The sequence below is a fragment of the Cheilinus undulatus genome, linkage group 11, assembly GCF_018320785.1.
Source record: "Cheilinus undulatus linkage group 11, ASM1832078v1, whole genome shotgun sequence".
NCBI classification, from domain to species: domain Eukaryota; kingdom Metazoa; phylum Chordata; class Actinopteri; order Labriformes; family Labridae; genus Cheilinus; species Cheilinus undulatus.
Genome location: NC_054875.1, coordinates 4,859,397 through 4,880,059, shown reverse-complemented (window position 1 = coordinate 4,880,059; position 20,663 = coordinate 4,859,397). Strand labels below are relative to the sequence as shown.

At 38.9% G+C, this 20,663-nt stretch overlaps 1 protein-coding gene across 1 annotated transcript; it reads left to right on the top strand.

Annotated features, from left to right (window-relative positions):
* The first annotated feature begins 202 nt into the window (after positions 1-202).
* On the top strand, positions 203-18,700 carry zgc:171775 (STKc_p38 domain-containing protein). The gene is made up of 12 exons (XM_041799249.1): positions 203-441; positions 4,432-4,561; positions 8,656-8,714; positions 8,995-9,106; positions 12,738-12,767; positions 13,536-13,583; positions 15,176-15,290; positions 16,534-16,605; positions 16,753-16,832; positions 16,977-17,055; positions 18,136-18,309; positions 18,421-18,700. Exons 1-12 carry the CDS (start codon positions 320-322, stop codon positions 18,480-18,482), a joined length of 1,083 nt encoding a protein of 360 aa, XP_041655183.1. The 5' UTR covers positions 203-319; the 3' UTR covers positions 18,483-18,700.
* Positions 18,701-20,663: the final 1,963 nt, after the last annotated feature.

Genomic DNA, 20,663 nt, shown 5'->3' with positions numbered 1-20,663 from the left:
TGGACTTTCTCCTTCAAGTTATGGCAAGACAGCTGACGTTGAAAATCGTCCCAACATTTTACCACGGTGTTTAATGTGCTGTTCTTAATTCGGTTCACTTTCCACTGATCCAATCGTTCTACAGTCGTCCACGTGTGATTGACAGCTCATATGTAACTTGCTCGCGAGAGGAGGAGGCAGAGCAGGAGGGGTGGGGGTTGGGGGGCGTTTCCCTGCTGCTCTTACCTTTACACTTCAAGATCTCACCTGCCTGTAAGGTTGAAACTCCACGGCTGTAAAATCACTTTATTTCCACGGGAGTGCCTGAAACTGAAACAACATGGAGGGCCCCCCCGTCAGAGCGGGATTCCAGCGGCTGGAGGTGCAGAAAACGACGTGGGACATCCCGGAGAGATACACGGCGCTGAGGCCCATAGGCTCCGGAGCTTACGGGACTGTGTGGTGAGTTTACCCGGGGAGGGGGCACAGAAGGGCGGGTGCAGAGGTGAGGAGGTACCGTAGGACATTGTCAGTCTTTTCAGGGTGTTTGAGCAGTAAGGGCTACTCACTTGGACTTTTATTCTTTTAATTTGGACTCTTAATTCTCTTAACTTACTTTTAGAAGTCTGAAATTAAAAATGTCACACATTCTTAGACTCGAACAGGGTTTGCTCCACTTTTTACGCAAGATAGATTATTTTCTAGTGCAAAACGTCTAATTTAAGAAACTTTAAAGCACATTAAGGCATGCATCAGTGGTTGTTTTAGCAGCAACAGTTCTGTTTACTACAACAACAAAGAAAGGGCAAATAACGATCCAGTAATCTTTGCATTTGTTCCTCAACTACAAGCATTATGAGTGCTCGATATCCTAAATAAGTGGTTCTAAACTGGTGGGTCAGGACCCAAAAGTGGGTCATGAATATGTCCTGGGGGAAACACACTGCAAAAACATCTCATGTACGGAAGCCCGAAAAAGACATACTTATATTTAATTTTATTCCATTTTGCTGCAATGACAAGCAAATTTTGGTTAATTTCTTGAAATCTTGACTTATTTATCTGGCTATCTTGGGATAACGGTGTTCTTTTCCATGATAGTCTGTTCAATGCTTGAGTTTCTGGAAAACAGAAAAATGTGCATGTTACGGTGTAAATTTTGTCGACTAAAACTATGACTAAAAATGTTTGTCAACAGCCTTTTATTCCATGGCAAGAAACTAGACTAAGACTTACAAAAATAGATCTGTGATCACTAAAACTGACAAAACTTAAGTTTAGTTTTTGTCAAGATGACTAAAAGTAGACTAAAATGTAATTTAGTTTTCGTCGGATAAAACTAGACTGAAACTAAAAATGGTAGAAATGACTAAAAAGTGACTAAAGCTAGAGGACATTTTATCTAAGGACTGGAACTAGAAATAGCTGCCAAAATTAACACTGACTTTTAGTCCATTTTAGTCATCACAGAGCTATTTTTGTTAGTTTTAGTCTAGTTGTTGTCATGGCTGTCGATTAACATTTTTAGTCATAGTTTTAGTCAAAGAAATGAACACTGGCATGTTATGGCAAAATGGAGTAAAAGTACATGCATGCATAAACTCAGAGCTTCTGTGATGATCTTTATGTTTGTCCTCTTTTTTCAGTCATATGTTTTGCTCCATCCAAGATCCAAACTATGACATTTTTATTATATAATTTTGATTTTTTTTCTGACATTTTGGTAACGGTTTTACTTGAAGGAGATGGAGGTGGGTCCTGAGGAATGACCAGTTGAAAACAGCTGTTCTAGCAGTAAAAAAAACTTTGTTAAAATGTGCCAAAAAGAGTGAAAGAGTGATGCAGTTTTGCTTGCCTTTGTTGCCCTATAAAAACATTATGAGTGCTCAGTATCCTAAATGTTTTTTTTTCTATACACAGACAACATATAAGTAGGCCTTCAGTCTGCATTCCTCTCCCTGCTCTGTGTTGCTTGCAGTCCAAGAGGCCTAGATAGCTCTGACATCTGCCAACAGAAGCACTATTGTATGCCTGAGGCGAGTCAGCAAGTCAATGCAGGTCCTCTGATACGACAAGAATCTCCAGAGCGGCCTACAGGAATCCAGGATATCTGAGTCACAGTGCTATCTCATGATAACACGCTGACAGACTAGATCTTATTAGAGATATTGACATTTAAGCTCAGCAAATAAGAAAAAGGGACAAAGATGAGATCACTGACATGGGAGTTTTATTTTAGATCTTAACTTTGTAAAGAGACCACGTCGAAGATACATTTTCAACAAATAAAGCCCAGCAGTCATGGATTAGTTTCAGTATTTTACTAACGTAAAACAAGTAACTACAGCCCCAGTTCCAAAAAAGTTGGGACAGTGTGTAAAATGTAAATAAAGACAGAATGCAATTATTTGCAAATCTTATAAAACCCATATTTAATTCACAATACAACATAGAAAACATGTCAGATGTGGAAACTGAGACATTTTACCATTTTATGAAAAAAATACAAGCTCATTTTGAATCTAATGGCAACAACACATCTCAAAAAAGCAGGGACAGAGCAACAAAAGGCTGGAAAAGTAAGCGTTATTAATGCAACAAACAGCTGGTATTTTGCAACAACTTAGGTGAATTGGCAACAAGTCAGTAACATGACTGGGTATAAAAGGAGGACATAAACAATATACTACTGTTTCGTTTTGAAAAAGTTTTCCGTAAAGACAGGAACGTTTCAGGACATATCCACGTAAGCACAGAGCCGCTGAAAACGACTGAAAACGCTGTAGTGCATATGCCAAGCCTGTACGTGGCACTGTAACGCTGCTACAGAGATACACCGAAAGAGGAAAAAGGTCATAGAAAATGGACACAAACTTTCTTCCAGTTGCCCTCCTGGTTGTTCTCCGCGTTGGATTTAAGAACATGTGATGTTGTAAAATCCATAATAAGCTCAGTAGCTTCTGCAGCATGAACACAACCCTGTAACCCGCCATTGCTGTTTTGGGCAGTCTCATGCAGGCGTCTTAAGAGAGCTACACTATGTGTGACGTAAGTGTTTCAAGAAAGATCCGGTTGGCTGTCCACACGGAGACGAAACTGTAGTCATTCATGGATTTTTTTCATGGGAGCTCTTTTCAAAAAGTGTCGTTTACAGTCACCCAAAACGCTGTTTCTTTGTGGATGAAACACCAATACGATAAAAAAAACTTTTGCATATACTCCTGAATTCATCTCACTGTGGACGGGCCAGAGTCTCTCAGAAATAAAGATGGGCAGAGGTTCGAAAACCATGAAAAACTGTGTCTAGAAAATATGAAACCGTTCCTAAAAAATTGTCCCTCAACATGAAATGATGAAGACTGAATATCCCACCATCTACAGTCCATAATATCATCAAAAGATTCAGAGAATCTGAAGAAATCTCTGTGAGCAAAAGTTGGGCAGAAGGATATAAAATACAATATAATAAAACAGGCATGATTCTGTACTGGAAATCACTGCATGGGCTCAGGAACACTTCCAGAAATCATTGTCTGTCATTATCTGTTCACTGTGCTGTCCACACATGCAAGTTAAAGCTGGATCATGCAAAGAAGAAGCCATATATGAACAAGATCCAGAAAAGATTCTGTCTTCTCTGGGCCAAAGCTCATTTAAAACAGGCTGAGGCCAAGTGGAAAATTGTTCTGTGGTCGGATGAATCAAAATTTGAAAATCATTTTCGAGACCATGGACACTGTATTCTGCAGACTACAGAGGAGAGGGACCATCCAGCTTGTACAGTTCAAAGGCCTGCATCTCTGATGGGGTTGCATCAGTGCCTATGATGTGAGAGGGCACTATCAATACTGAAAAGCAGATAAAGGTTTTAGAGCAACTATGCTCCCATCCAGACAACCGTCTCTGTCAGGGAAGGCCTTGACTATTTCAGCAAGACGATGCTGAACCATGTACCACATCCATCACAACAGCATGGCTTCACAGGAGACAAGTCCGGGTGCTGAACTGGCCTGTCTGCAGTCCAGACCTTTCACTGATAGAAAACATTTACCACACCATAAATCAAAAATCCATTAAGACCAGGACTGTTGAGCAGCTAGCACTCTGCATCAGACAAGAATGGGACAACTGTCCTCTCCCAAAACTCCAGCAATTGGTTTTCCCACATCCCCAACGTTTACAGACTGTTGTTAAAAGAAGAGGGGATGCGACACAATGGTAAACATGGTCCTGTCCCTACTTTTTTTGAGATGCAGTCAAATCCGAAATAAGCCATTATTTTTTGAGAATTCTGATTTTATTGACATTTACACAGCGACCCAACTTTTTTGGAATTGGGGCTGTACTACTTTCAGCCGTTGAATTAAGTAAAAGCATGCATATTCTACTGGTTGTTCCAGTCATATGTTTGGGTGTGTAAAAGTGTCTTTTCTCTGCCTGATTCCCACTCAGCTCTGCCATCGACCAGAAAACAAAGGAGAAGGTTGCCATCAAGAAGCTGTACCGACCTTTCCAATCACTCATCCACACCAAACGTGCCTACAGGGAGCTCAGACTGCTACGACATATCCAGCATGAAAATGTAAGAGATTTACTGAGCAAAGGCATGGATTATTGATCTGTTTTTTCTTTAAATAAATAAATATAAAGTCATTATTTAAGTTAGAAGGCAGGGGCAATACCATGAAACTCGTACGTGATATAAAACTATCTAGTTGGAGTAGTATTGTAATAACTCCCTTGTTTGTCTGTTTAACTCACAGAGAAGCAAAATGATCATTAAACAGGAGCCAAAACTTTGTCAATCATCACAGACAACAAGGGAGTGTTGTGTTTGGTCAGAGCCCTCATGGTTCGATATTTTTACTAAAAACTTGTGAGGAACTGCAAACACTTCCGTGAGCATTTTCTTCTCTGCTAATCCTTGGAGATGAGCCTGTATAAAGCTCAATATTATCTTTTTATGCATTCCTGTCACATGGCTACAGCAGTGAAAAATATTTTGTCACGAGTTTTGTTTTAACTCTGAAAAATAAAATATTCAGAAAAAAATGACAGACTGTAGCAACTAATGGTCCATTTCCACCAAGTGGTGCACTTTGGTTCAGTTTGGTACAGTTTGGTACAGTATACCGTGATCTTGCTCTGGTTTCCACAGCCAGTGTCTATCCAGCCTTACTTATAGTGATATAAATACCAGGTTTTTAAAGATCCACATCATTTGACTCAGCTCAGTAAAAAGAGCCAGTCCTTGACTCTTTAGGGCACTGATCCTCAACTGGCGGCCCGGGTGCCATAACAGGCCCCCCATAAGTTCCTGTCCGGCCCCCGAAATATCATTAAATTCAGAAAAGGAGGAAAAGAAGATGTTGTGGTTTAAAGATTATCCTTTGGCTTTAAATATCTGCAGCTGTTAAATCCATCCCACAAACAACTAATATGAAAAAGTTTTAGAATTTCTTAACATTCAGTCTGTTTTTTCAGAAATTTACTTTTCAGCCATACTTAAAGGGGTAAGGTTGGCAAGTGTTACAAAAATTATGGGTGATAAATGGTAAAATGGGTTGTGGAGTAGCACAAAGGGACAAAAACTGGTGAAAAGGTGGTGAAAACAGGAAAAAGGGAAAAAAAATGGGTTAAAAGTGTCAAAAATAGTGCAAAAAAAAAAGTAATGAAAAGGGGCTAAAAGTGTCAAAATAGAAGAAAAGTGGAACCAAGAGGATAAAATATGCTGGACAAGTGGTTTAAAAGGGGTTAAGAATGACAAAAAATGGGTTAAAGAGGCAAAAAGTATCAAAGATGGGTTCAAAGTGGTAAAAACAGCACAAATAGCCTGGCAAAGTTGGAAAAAGGGATTTAAGAGTGGCAAAATGGGTGAAAAGTGGCAAACACTGATTTAAATGTTGAAAAAAATGTAATGAAAAGGGGCTTAAAAGTGGCAAAAATGGATAAAAGTGGGTAAAACATGCAGTAAAAAAGGTAAAGAGGGGTTAAAATCTTGCATCATCTGGTAAATGAGGAAAAAAGTGGCAGAAAGTATTGAAGTGGGTTAAAAGTGGCAAAAATAGTGCAAAGAATTGATGACGGGTTTAAAAATTGGAAAATAAAAGAAAAGTGGCAAAAATGGATAAAAGAGTGGCCTCAAAGAGAATAAAACATGCAGAAAAAGGTGGTTTATAATGGGCTAAAGAATTGAAAAAAAGAGTTTAAGAGGCAAAAAATATCAAAAATTGGTTAAAAGTGGCAAAAACAGCAAAAGTAGCCTGGCAAAGTTGCAAAAAGGGGTTAAAGGGTGGCAAACATTGATTTATATGTTGCAACAATTATTGAAAAAAAAATGTAATGAAAATGGGTGAAAAAGTGGCAAAAATGGATAAAAGAGTGAAGGGGGTAAAACGTGCCGGAAAAGTGGTTTAAGAGGGGTTAAAACCTCGCAAAAATTGGTAAAAGAGGAAAAAAGGGGCAACAGGTATCAAAAAAGGGTTAAAAGCTTCAAAAATGGGGGATAGATCTCACTGCTAATGTCTAAAAAAATGTGTTTTGAAAGAAAATACAAATACTACTACAATACTATTTCAATCAGACCAAAATATTTCGTTGATTTTTTGTGGATGTGAAAGTCCGACCCCCAGGGTCTCTGTCGAGAATAAATCTGGCCCTTGTGCAGATGTACTTGATGACCCCTGCTTTAGGGGCTCTTGTTCTGGTACCATTTTGGGTTTTTTGTATCAGAAAACAACAGGAAACAGCCTCTTAAATATGAGCCAGCGCCTATCATTTGCATAAAACAGCAGGCTCTTTGAACTGTGAGACCAACATGTTACAGCAACTACATACGACTCCAATAACATGGTTCCCCAATTAGTTTATTCTCAGGGCCAGATTTGGTCATGATTATTAAGCTAAGGGCCGAAACATCGACAAGTTTTCTGCTTTTCCCACTGCACAGTGAAAACATCGTCTTATATCAGGGGTGTCAAACTCATATTGAGTCTGGGGCCAGATTTGCTCTGATGAGAAGTCCTGAGGGCCGGACTTTTTAGGCCAGGATTGTGAAAGTCAATCACGGATTCTGCAACATTTAAACATAAACTTGCAACCTCATTGTCACCATTAGTAAAATATGAAAATATATAAATACCACTGATAATAAATCATTCTGAGATTAAAAAAAGGAAAAATGATGAGTTTAAAGGCTCAAAGTCTGAGATAAAAAGTCAAACTTATTAGTTCAAAAGGTCAAAACATGAAATTCAAAGGGAAAATAATGTTTTAAAAGGTAAATAAATGAGATAGAAAGTCAAAATCACAAGTTTAAAAGGTAAAAATATGACTTAGGATTTTGCATTGTGAATCTTGGAGGTCAAAACATGAAAAAGAGTCAAAATTATAAGTTTAAGTCAGAACTTTGAGATGAGAAATTGAAATATGAAATGACAACATTAATTTATTTTCCCACCTTCCTAACTTTGTATCTAATTTCTTTTACTCTTAATCTTTTCAGATTTTTTTAATTTAACAAGGATATTTTAAATCATCAAGGTTACATTTACTCGTTTATACTGGAGGAAATCTGCAGACCTCATACTGGTGGGCCAGTCATAATAGAAAGATCGTATGATCTTGCAGGCTGGATACAACTATACAAAGGGCCGAATTTGGCCCCCGAGCCTTGAGTTTGACACCTGTGTCTTATATGATATAGTTATTTAGTACCATCATTTTCTTACCATAACAAGTAGGAGAGGAAGTATCTTAATCAAAAATTCTCAAATCCTTTATCAAGGTCATGCAAGAAAAAACTAAAAGAAAGGACCAGTTGACTTACGAACTTACCGATATCCACAGTTAGAGTAAGCAGTTCTCCTTCCGCTGATAACAGCCTGAACCAAGCCCTCCTGAATCCTCCCTGAACTCCTTCCATGGGATTTGCTTCCCCAACAGCCGCAGCCTTCCGAACCATCCGATACCTGTCAGCCACTTCCAGAGACCACTGGGCTAACCAGGTCTGAAAGGTGTCCTTCTTCAGCCCGATGGCTGTGGGGTTGCCATCACAACATGCACCAATGACCTTCTGCTCACAACTTCTAGCTGCTGCTGCCACAGCAACTAGAAGTTGTGAGCTAGAGGCTTTGAACATGGCTCACTCAGACTCCAGGTCCCCAGCCTCCCCAGGGATGCACTAGAAGTTTTTCTGGAGGTGAGCGTAGCGGCCTCTACCAGACATTCCCAGTTCACTCGCACTACCCATTTAGGTTTACCAAGTCTGTCCGGCAGCTTCCCCCACCTTCTTGCCGAGCAGGGTTATCTTGGTCAGACAAAAGCTTTTCAACCAAACAATCGACCAATCCAATGGAAGCTGTCAGCCCTACATAGATTCTTGGCCTAGGGTGCTCTGGTACCAGGTACACTTATGAGCATCCCTGTGTTTGAACCGTCCATGACGAGTGAGTGGTTATTGTTCAGGTTAAAAATAAAAAATGGTTATCTCCACTTCATTTTATCTTGATTTTGCTGACCTCCATGGGCCACCAATTTGGCAGGGCCCCAGAAAACTCCCCCTTTATGAGCAGCCTTGGCCCTGGCCCCTCTACATATCTTTGACCCTTTGGCTGTTGTCCAGGTGTCCTTATGGTTTTGATTGGATGTTTCTACATTCATGATGTCTCCTTGTAGGTGATCTGCCTCCTGAACGTCTTCACGCCAGACTCCACACTGGAAAAATTCCAAACCTTGTAAGTTCAGAGTCTGCAAAAAAAAAAAAACACCACATTCTTGTGTTGGTTGTTGCAGCTTGTTGAGACCCTGTGAGCATGTGTGTGCATGTATGAAAAGTTCAGGTGAGGATGTGAGAGCAGACTGTTTTTACACAGCTATGCATGTTGTATTTCCTCACTATAGTAACAAACTTATGTCCCCTTTGGCAAACACTCTTGTCACACCCTTACCACCTTTATATAATGTTTATCTTCATGTACTTATCATGTCACTCACTGCTCCTCTTTCTCTCTGTAGTTACATGGTGATGCCGTTTGTAGCTCAGGATCTGGGCCACATCATGAAGAGGAGGAGGTTAACTGATCGCATTATCACATACCTGTTCTACCAGCTGCTCAGGGGGCTCAAGGTAGATTTACATCTTCATGAAATCCATTCTTACACTCAGTTTTTCTGTTATTGATACCACGAATAGCCATTAGACTATGGTGCACCATAGGGAGAACAATCAGGCTGAGAAATTCCTGACAGACTTTTCTCACGATTGTTGTAAACTTTTGCAAAATCCCAAAATATTTTGCAAGAATCTGAAAGTCTTTTTGCTTCATGCATCAACTTTTCAACATATAGGCCTGACCTAAAGGAAAGAAATGTATGTTTAACCTATCCAATATTGTTTTGGTTATAATACAGAATTGCCTATTTACTTTTTTTTCCAAAAGAAAAAACATCAGATGTGGAACTTCTAAAAAATCTTCTTTCAAATAACACTTGTTAATATTATTAGTATTATACTGATTAGCCCTACTGTTGCCTGATCCTTAGACCACGATTTGCATGAACAAAACCATGCATGTGTCTTTTTGCGACATGATAGAAGAGGGAACCATGCTCAGGTATAGTTTGGGCTGGAGAAATAAGAGTGCAAACGAGGAGAGTGAGGTTGGAGAATCATGCTCAGCATGACACAGGTGGGTCATGTATGTCAGTTGATCTCAACTGGTCTGGAGCCACCTCAGGTTCCACAATGACACACATGGCACAAATTTCTGATATGCTATATTTGCCAATCAACCAGAGGCACTCAACAGAAGATAGTGCAGTTTAGAATCCAGACTGAAGAAAAATAATGCTACGTTCAATTGTACTCGGAACTCGGATAAATCCAGCCTCCGAATCGGAAAAGTGCAATAGAACGGCCCTTGAGCTCGGGACTCTGACTCGGGATTTCGGGGAGGATTCAAGCAGCCCGAGTCGGTCAGAATGACGTAATAGCAAAATGGCGTCACACACCGTAAGAGATGAACAGAGTCACTTTCTCCTCAACTTTTACTTTTATGTGTCGTCTAATTTAGCATTTATGTTACTACAGTACAGGCCTCTGCACAGCTCGCCTTGATGCCCGTATAAGTTCAATGACGCATGCAGGATTCCCCTTGCTGGTGCGTTCGAGTCATACTTACAGCATATGACTTTTGTCTTTCTCCCTCTCCCTCAAGTAGCTAATTTAATTCCCCAGCAGGAATTTTTGATCCTCGAAAAACATCCAAACAAACACCAGCTTACTGCGGCCAGCCATGTTTTCCGAGCTTATGCAATAAAAACACATTTACCTCGGAAGTCGGAGTTTCTGACCCGGATCTCTCCGAGTTCCGAGTACAATCGAATGCGGCATAAGACAAAGAATAAAGGGGAAAAATCAGGGAAAGTATCATTGAAGACTTCTGAAAGTTTCAGGGAAAAAAAACAAAATAAACATTAACAAAAAGAAACTCTCTGAGAAAATTCCCCTGATGTTTACATCGAAAACTCCTAGATTAAAATTTTCTGGGAAAAGTCTTGAAAGTTCTTTGTTGTGAGCAAAATTTCATATATTTAGAGGTAAAAGGTCCTAGAGGAGTACCAAAAGTTTCTGAGAAAATGTCTAAAAAACTCTCCAGATTTCAGGAAAACATGTGAACCTTTTTGGGAAAATTACCTAAAGATTCCTTTAAAAACCATAGAGAAAAATCTCCTGAGTTTGGGTAAATACACAGTGAAAATTCTAGAACAATTCCAGAAACAACCTGTAAAGTATTTTATTTTCTTTCTGCTGTCAAAAACTAAAATGATGGAACAAAAACACTTTAAAGACTCTTAGACAAATTTTTGACCCACTGAAATCAACTCGGTGACCCACTTTTGGGTCCCAACCCACCGGCTGAATACCGGTTGTTTGTCTCTGTCTCAGCCCTGTTGTTGACGGGCCTCCAGCCCAGAGTGAACCCTCCCTCCTGTCTAAAAACAGTCAGGACCCACCAACCCTAAACAGGATCATCAGTTTAGATCAGGGGTGTCAAACTCATGGCCCAGGGTCAAATCTGGCCCGTGGTACAGTTACACCTGGCCCACAAGAATCATATCCTATTCTTATTATAAATGGCCTTAAAATATATGATCTGCAGATTTCCTCCAATATAAAAATGTTGTAAACTTAACTTTGATGATTTCAAATATCTTGAAGTCATAAAAATGTGGAAAAAAATAAAAATGAAAAATAATTTGATAAAAAATTTGGGAAAAGAAATTAAGTTGTGTTTTCATTTCATATTTTCAATTTTTGCATTGTATAATTATGACGTCAATCTACTATTTGAACTTTCATTTCATATTTTAACCATTTAAATTTATTATTTTGACTTTTTATCTCATATTTTGGCCATCTTGAATTTATTATTTTCAGGTTTTATCTCATATTTTGACCTTTTCAATTTATTATTTTGACCTTTATCTCATATTCTGACCTTTTAGGTGCACCATTTTAAATTTCAAGCCATATTTTTGCCTTAAAAACTTGATTGTGACTTTCTTTTTTTTATATTTGCAATTGAAAAGCATCCAATTTTGTGTTTTGACCTTTTGAACTAATAAATTTGACGTTCTATCGCCGATTATGAGCCTTTAAGATAATAATTTTGACTTTTTAAGTCTCAAAATCATTTTTCCCCCATAATTTATTACTGGCAAAAATGAGGTTAACAGTTTGGTTAAATGTGGACCCTGTTGGGCCCTCAGGTTAGACCTTAATTCAGAATTTGGCCCCTTCTGTGACTGAGTTTGACACCCCTGTTTTAGATAATAGAAGCACAGTAAGGCTCTGTTTAAGTAGAGAGAGGCAGAAACTTCAGGATAAAACACCAGACGGACATGTGTTTACTGTAAATACTGTAATAGTGTGTGCTGGCATGTGAGCAGGAAAAGCTGGTTAAAAACGTCAATATAAAAAGCATTTAAAGTGTCAATTACAGAACTTTTGTTCCTTTTTGTTGTTGTGCTGTAATTGTGTAAAGAAAATTTAAGTAGAACAGGGATTCTTTTGATACCTAAAGTGCATTTTTTTATTTGGCTTGCTTTTGTAAAGCTTTATAACTTTATACTGATCAACCTTGATCACTGCCTTGATAAAATGTTTTATTTAGATGTTTTAGGTACATAAATAAATGTACAGTTATTCAGTTAAAGATAGAAACATGCATCATTTTCATACTTCAGTCTATAGGTATCAATGGAAATCAGCTCAGCGAGGCAGTGTGGTGACAGCTTCCTTCTTCCCCCTCCTTAAAAACGAAAGGATCATGAATCACGCCTGTAACTTTATAAGCCTGATTCTGTTTGCTGCTTCACTTAATGCTGTCAATGATTAACCAAGAGTGCTCAATGGAAACGTCAAACGCAGCACGTTTCAAACCAGAAACCGGCTCTTAACTTCTCTTACACATCCATTTGTCCTTGAATGAAGCTGAAAACCTTTTGACCCTGAACTGTTTCCACTTCTTAAGTCTTCTGAGCACGTTTCTGCACTGTGGAAACAGTCTGGATTCACTGTGAGGGCTGGAAAATGGATCCATTACAACCTGGACTATTAGCTATGGGTGGAGACTGAGACATGCTAAGTGTTTTTGTTAATTCATGCCACATAGACAGCTGTAAACATACTTTTTAGTCATGTTTGTATGTTCAATATCACTATTATTTAATGCTTCTATTGTTCTTCTTTTCAGTATATTCATTCTGCAGGAATTATCCATCGGGTAAGTTTTAACCTTGAATTAATTCTCCTTTTACTAAAATCATCCTTAGATTTTATTACTTAAATAAGCTGCAATGCTGTCTCCCTTTTGGCTTACTCTATTGGATCTCTCTAAACTGTGTAGCTCCCTTTAAAGCAAAAATCCATAATGTTTCCATCTTAAAATAGTCGTTTCAGAGTTGATTCAACAGCACAATAACCAACAAGAAAATGGCATCCATTCTATTTCCACAGAGTGCCCTGGTTGCCTGCGTTCAGCACTGTGTAACCCATCAGTTGTGAACCACAGCTCTAGGAAATGTAGTCAGAAAAACAGCACAGAAAATAGCAATTTCCACAAGTGTTCCAATGTGACAGTTCCACTTCCTGTTTAACCCAAACACTTAACAACATGCGTGTGACAGATATCCTGCCACATTGCATCACATTTCTTGTTTGCTGCCCACATTGCAGCCATTAGATATTACATTCTCTGTCCTTTAATTGTCAGGTTTCCCTTTTTTTAAAGTATGAAATAGATCACTTTTATTTTGGTTGTGCAGAGAGGAAAGTTCTGCATTGTCGAGCTTCTGGCACAGGCAGACATGAATATGAATGCACCACTGTTCCCCCAGTCGAAGAAACAAAGTTATCCATCTCTGTGAGTCAGGAAAGTGACTAGCAGTTAGGACATGCTGTTCATCATTGGGCCAATAGAGAGTATTTGCACTAGTACTGTTTGATTTGTTCATTTTTCAAGTAATACTAATAAACTTCTGTTTAATTTCAGGATCTGAAGCCTGGTAACCTTGCTGTAAATGAGAACTGTGAATTAAAGGTAAGAATATGCGGTGCTCTGATTAAACTTTTTGCAGCTCATACCAATACTGTTTTATCATGCATTATACCAGCAAATGCAATTACTGTTTTTTCTGGACTATAATTCGCACCTGACTATAAGTCGCATTTATTTAGAAACTGACACGCCGTTGTCCGTGCTCTGATAGAGAGGCGGTTGCGTTGCATGAAGCGGTAACACCAAGAAGGCCCGTCTGCAAAGTTATTTATATTCCTCTCCTTGGCAACTACCAGAGTGTGGAGAAGTAAGTGCACCGTTGACAAGCCTCTCCCGGCAGCACGTTGTTCAAGCACCCATAGGTGGACTCGTTCCTCCAGCTCTGGCCATCTTCCTTACAGCCCGTGATTAGCTTTCTTTGTTTTCTTCATTGCAATAAGAGTAACCTCTGCTTTTTGCCAGTCCCTCACAAGTTTCTCACTCACTCTAAACTTTCTTTCTGCTGCTCGATTACCGTTTTCGTTCATTTTTTCAGCATATAGAGCATATAGCATATAGTTGTCACCATGGTTGTCACAAGCCTAGAGCGCCCTCTCGCGGCTGTAGACGGTAATGTTTGCTCCTTGTCCATGTCAGTCAGTATGAATTAACATTAAAAAGTATGTTAAATTATATATATTTTGATATATAAGTCGCACCTGACTATAAGTCGCAGGACCAGCCAAACTATGAAAATGAAAGCAATGAAAGGAGACTTAGGCCGGCCACACACCACAGGATTTTAAGTCCAATTTGGGGCAAAATTTGCCTCCCCCGACCATCGTGGGGGCGTATCCCGAGTGGAGCCTCATGGCAAACTGATTATTTGCCTGAATAATCCTCAAGTGTGTGCCTTCAACGTAATTATTTTACCTCTCCAAATCCCGTCACAACCTCCCAGACTCCAAATCTATCAGATTCTAGGTCATAGTGCTCCTGATGGAAAAACCCACAACAACCAGTGAGAATGAGCAGACTGGGAAACATCACCAGCCAGATCATACGTACTTTCACCATTCACAAGCATAAACACAGCTGTACCTTCATTCCAGCTAGGATTTCATCCTGATTAATTTTCTTGTTTTATGATTTTTGCTGCACCTGTAACACATGCCAGGACAGCCAGTGGTGGAGGGACAGCAAGCCAATGGTATCGATAGACATACGTGTTTTTTATTCTTCTGAGGTCACGTGGTCATGCAGGGTCAGATTGGCAGGTGTTGGCCTCAGTGGTCTGACAGTCTGGCTGTGTCGTCTAATGTGTGTGCTCAGTGGATTTTAAGAAAAGTCATTTGAATTTGACCTTATGTCTGTAGTCTCCTACGTTTCTAAAATCGTTTAAGATTTACAACCGAACCTGCTGTATGTGCTACCCACACCCTCAGTTTTGCTGCTCGTCCCTCAAATGCATGATCCTTACAAATGTGGCATCATTTAAAAGGGTAATAAACAGACTGTCCAGCAGTATGAGATTTATTGACAAGAAGCATTGTTACAACAAAGAAATAATCTACCAAACACACATTTCCTTACTTTTTGTGCTAAATTTGTAGCATATTTAACTGAACATTAAAATTGAACATGTCTTTTCTCAGATCCTGGATTTTGGCCTGGCCAGACAAACAGAGAGTGAAATGACGGGTTATGTGGTGACACGCTGGTACAGAGCACCTGAGGTCATTTTTAACTGGATGCACTACAGTCAGACCGGTAATAACACCTACCTTTAACCTCCTAAGGCCCTGCATGCCTGACCTTACATTCTGGCTCTCCTACAACACAGTGAGAATTTCTAACATCAGAGTTTTTGAGATAATTGCCTAGAATGTGAGTTGAAGTTTAAATAATTCATTGAAAATACTGAGAGGATATGACATTTTTAGGAATTTTCATGGATATTTTTGAGTGTTTCTTTGCAAGTTTATTGACAAGAAATTTTTGAGTATTTGTACGACAAATCAGGATTTTTTCCAGATATTTCAGGAATTTTTTATTCTGGAAATTTTCTGGTATTTTGGAGGATTTTATTACATTTTTGTGGGGTATTTGCTTTGTTTTTTGGTATTCACAAGAAAATTTGGGAATTAGATTTTTTGAATTTGGAAATTTAATCGGTTATTGGGAGGTGAGGTGTCCTTTGGAAATTTCAGGGGATTTGACAGGATGTTTGGGTGAATTTTCTGAATCTTAATATATTTGTATGTTTTGGGGAGTGTGTTGGATTTGAGATTTTTGGTGAGTTTTTGAAAAATTCCAGGAATTTAAATGGAATTTTTTGGGAGATTTTTTTTATTAACCCATTAAAGCCTGAAAACACAAATTATAGTCAGAAAATTCTAACTTTTTGGAACTGAAATGTTTATTTCACTTTCTAATAAAATAAAAAAAAATCTAAATTTCCATAAATTTTAACATTTTTTTAAATCTAATTTGAAACTTTAGGTGTTTTTGGTAACTGATAATCCACTTGAGGGAATTTTTATCATTTATCAGATTGTATTCAGAATTTATTTTAGTCATTCATGATCATACTGATTAGAGGTATCATTAAAGTATGTATCAAATATGAAACAACAGGCATTAAGGGGTTAAAATTTAGGCTTTATGATAAAGTTTCACTGAAACTTTTCAGGTGTATTTGTAGAAATTTTGGGGTACCTTCAATGGCAAACTTTAAAATACATTTTAGGATATTTTTTTACAGAGATTTTAGGTAGTTTCCATGAAATTTGGGGGAATTTGTGTTGATATTAGATGTTTTTGGTCAAAATAAATTCCTGTTCAAAGACAAGGCGGAGCTTTTAAATTCATCAGGTCCTAATTATCCCAGATAAGTGGAAGGAAATAAAAAAACAAAAGCTCAGGTCTCAGGAGGTTAATACTGACAGTCCAGTTAAAACAGAACCACATTATTAATGTTATTTCTGCTTGTCTCTGCCTTCTTCCCTCTCAGTGGATGTGTGGTCGGCCGCCTGTATCCTGGCTGAGATGATCACTGGACAGGTGCTTTTCCCCGGACATGACAGTATCCTCACACAATCAAATCTCTCTATTTACTGAAATGTGTTTTCATAATTATGTTTATAATGACACCTTTGTCTCTCACCTGTCTATCCTGTGATGGCTTTAATTTACTGTTTGTTTGTGAGGCATCCCTAACCAGATTGTTCAGGTATTGATCAGCTAAAGAAAATCCTCCGCCTCACAGGAACCCCAGACTTCTCTTTGGTTCAGAAGATGCAGAGCAAAGATGTAAGTTCTGCCTTGTTCAAGCATTTTTACATCCTTACTAACATCAGAATCTTGACTTGTATTTTGGTGTTCGTCTCTACATCATCTCCTTTCTGTATTTCATATCTAAGCTCTGAAGTCAAATGTAAAAACTGTTTGTTTCAGGCACAGTCATACGTGCTAGGTCTTCCCCCACAGAAGAAGAAAAACTTCAGGGAAGTCTTTCCAGACATGGACAGAAACGGTACGCTGAAAAACTCTACTAAATTCAGATGATCTGTTTACATCAGTGTTACTCAACCCTGCTTAAATAAAAAGCCAAATGAAAAATACATTTGCAAGAGCCACAATCTGAGTGGTGAAAAGTGGCAATTAAAATCAGTTAAAGGTGGCAAAAGTGGTCAAAAAGCAGCAAACACTGAGAGAAAAGTGGTGAAAAAGGGCAGAGTGTGGCAAAAAATGGGTGGGAAGTGACCAAAAATAAGTTAAAGGTGGCAAAAAATGTCAAAAAGTGGCAACATCGGAAAAAAAGGTGGGAAAATCATCAAAAAGTGGCATTCAATTGCAAGAGGCAGCTTAAATGGGTGAGAAGTGGCAAAAAGGGGCAAACACTGAGGGAAAAGTGGCAAAAAGGGCAGAAAATGGCAAAAATGGGTGAGATGTGGTTATAAAATCAGCTACAGGTGGTAAAAAAGTGGCAGAAAATGAGTGAAAAGTGACTCAAATGGGCAAAAACCAGAAAAAAAAGATGGAAAAATGGGAACTAAGTGGAATTTTAATTGCAATATGCAGCTTAAATGGGTGAGAAGTGGCAAAAAAGGGCCACAAACAGGGGCAAAAAATGCAAAAACAGGGAAAAAAGTGTCAAAAATGGATAAAAAGTGACAAAAAGAAGTAGTAAAAATGGGGAGAAAAGTGGCAAAGAAGGGCAGAAAGTGGCAAAAATAGGTGAGATGTGGTAAACAAAAAAAATGAGTTACAGGTGGCAAACATGGGCTAAAAGTTGCAAAACCATGGCAAAAAAATGAGTGAAAAGTAACTAAAATAGGACAAAATCAGAAAAAAGGTGGAAAAATGGGAACCAAGTAGAATTTTATTGCAAAAGGTAGCTTACATGGGTGAGGAGTGGCAAAAAGTGGGCTTAAAAAATGCAAAAAGCAGGATAAAACTGTCGAAAGGAAGTGGCAAAAATGGGAATAATGTTTCAACTTAAGACATTAAAGATCCACAAATCATCACCAAAAAACCACATGTGGCTCCAGAGCCATACGTTGAGCATCACCGGTTTAGATATTCTCTGCAACATTTCTGTTTATTCTTCCAGCCGTGGACTTTCTGGAGGGGATGTTACAGTTGGATCCAGAGACGAGGCTGACAGCCAAGCAGGGGCTGGCACACCCGTTCCTGGCTGAGTATTATGACCCCGAGAGCGAGCCGGACTCGCCGCCGTACGACGACTCTTTTGAGAGCCTGGAGCTTGATGTTGGAGAGTGGAAGAGTGAGTAGGAGAAGCTGGAAGTGACACCTAACAGGGAGGTTGTGAGACACTAACAAACATGAATATCAGCTTGTACTGTGAATTAATCTTTCTTTTTGTTCGTCCAATCAGGTCTCATCCACATGGAGATCATGACCTTCGATCCTGACAACCCCAGTCAGACAGCCATGTAGGACGCCGGATGTGCTGCTGCCTCCTGCTGTTGTCATACTTAAACATATGGGTCAACGGTGCCGTAAAGCTAATGGGAACAAATAATAAAAAACAAGTAAATATCCCAAAAGTTTATGTTTAGTTGTATATAATATACTGCTGTTAAAGCCTTTTACTGGAATGCAGCTTACTGAGTATGGTGGCCTGTATAGGACAATAAAAAGTCTGTAGTCATGTTTTCATGTGGTTTGATTTTATTAAAGTCTGAAAAAATGCACAAATTGGTCTTTTCCACTCAGGGATTTGTCTTTGTCAAAGCTTGTTAATTGAAATAAACATGTGATATTTCTGCCCCTTATTAAAGGAGAGGAGCTTAGGGCCTATTTATGCCCTGTTTAGAGGGTTTAATTATTTCCACAAACTCTCAGTAAAGCTTGGTGATGAGCTTTGGCATCCTATTTCATAAAAATAATTCATAAAAAGTGTCTTTTTGTTTTTTAAATCATTTTTAAATGTGGATTAAATGAATGATTTCATTTTAACTTATGACACCTTTTAGAAATAAAATGTAATGTATTTTTTAGGGCTGTCAAAGTTAATATCGCGTTAATATCACGTTGACTCAAATTACTTTTAACGCCGCTAATTTTTTTGTCACACAATGAACGCATGCGCGTTCTGTATGACCCTCGACCCATCCCGTAGTTTGCCAGACCAGGAAGTGGCGTCGTCGTGATGCGGTACAAGCAAGCAGAAATAGATAAAGGACAGAGACTTTGAATGAGAGGTTCAGCTTTCAGATCATGTCAGATAAGACTGAAGTTATTTTCTCCTACTGTCGACATGAACGGAGTTACAGGAAGTTAGTAGAGTCTTATATAGCCCGCACCACTCACTAGCCATGCACACCGCTAATGCAGAGAGCCGCCCCCCTCGCCATGCTGGATTTGTTTACAATGGAGACACTCAGACAACTCTGCAGGGATGGACTTGCTATCTGGCATACCAGGCATTTCCTGGTGTGCCGACGCACTTTTGGGCCAGAATAATTTATTCATTTAGGCTATTATATCTGCCATGAACCGGCACCACAGCTGCGCTATTGACTGTTGACTGGTCCGATCATGTCTCCTAAAGGTCCGCTCTCATCCCCACGCAGTGAAAGTATTTGGAAAAAAACGAAACTTACTAAAACGATCGACTGGAACTGTGAATAAACGCCAAATTTAAATAACAGTCAATCAAGATGCTGCAAAACTGTCAAAGACTCTGCAGTCCCTATAGGAGATTGTCTGATGCTGGTGAATGTACAGCGAGGAGGAGGAGGAGACAGAGCAGCAGAGGCTGGTGTGTGACAGGAGAGCACAGGTTAGTGAATGAGCTCTGTAGAGTATCAGAATATAAGCTGAACGCATTATTAGACTGTGGCTCTCCTTTATTTAGGAAGAAAAAATGGTTTTAGATTAAATCTGTAGCTCTTCTATGATCTGAAGAATGAAGAGATGGTTAAGTCCTCTTACTACACCTTAAAAGTTCTCCACTGAGACTTCTTCTACTTTGTGTGTTCATGAGTTTTGAAAAGAGGCTTCACATGTGTGTTTATTGACATCATTCCAGTAAATCTACTGGGCTGATGACAGTCATTTCTTACTGTCAGCATTTATTTTACATTTGGACTACATTTTTTAGTTTGAAAGTAAAAATATGATAAATAATAGCAGACATTTTTTAAGTAATGACTTGCTTTTTCTCTTGAGCAGTGCAGACGTGTCCACCTTACTCACATCAGAACAGTGAAACACCATTAGATGTGTCTGTGCCTTACTGCTGAGCTCTCAGCAGAGACTTGACTTCTTTATGTCCATGTGTGATGATGAGATCTGTTGTTTGGTGTTCAGATGCTGAGAACAGAGGAGTTAACTTCTGGAAGTCTAAAGTCTGACTCTACATTGTGGTATTATTCAGTAATGGTACATTAAGGTCAGTATCTCCATCTGTTGTGGCTTGAGTTTACCATGTTATGCTGTCAGCATATTTTTGCAGCGGTCAGTATCTTTGAGCTCAGACTAGAGAATTTTCTGGACTTTATCTGTTGTTGTTTTGGGTTGTTGACATGAACAAACATTTGCATAAAGAAAGCATTTTTGTCCACTTGTGTTGATAAGAGGATTTAAATCTTGAGAAATAGTACTGTAAGGTAC

Coding starts and splice junctions, on each gene's coding strand:
- zgc:171775 (XM_041799249.1), top strand. CDS start 320: ATGGAGGGCCCCCCCGTCAGAGCGGGATTCCAGCGGCTGGAGGTGCAG. Junction 4,562..8,655: donor GACATATCCAGCATGAAAAT/GTAAGAGATTTA, acceptor GTCTCCTTGTAG/GTGATCTGCCTCCTGAACGT. Junction 16,606..16,752: donor GCTTTTCCCCGGACATGACA/GTATCCTCACAC, acceptor CAGATTGTTCAG/GTATTGATCAGCTAAAGAAA.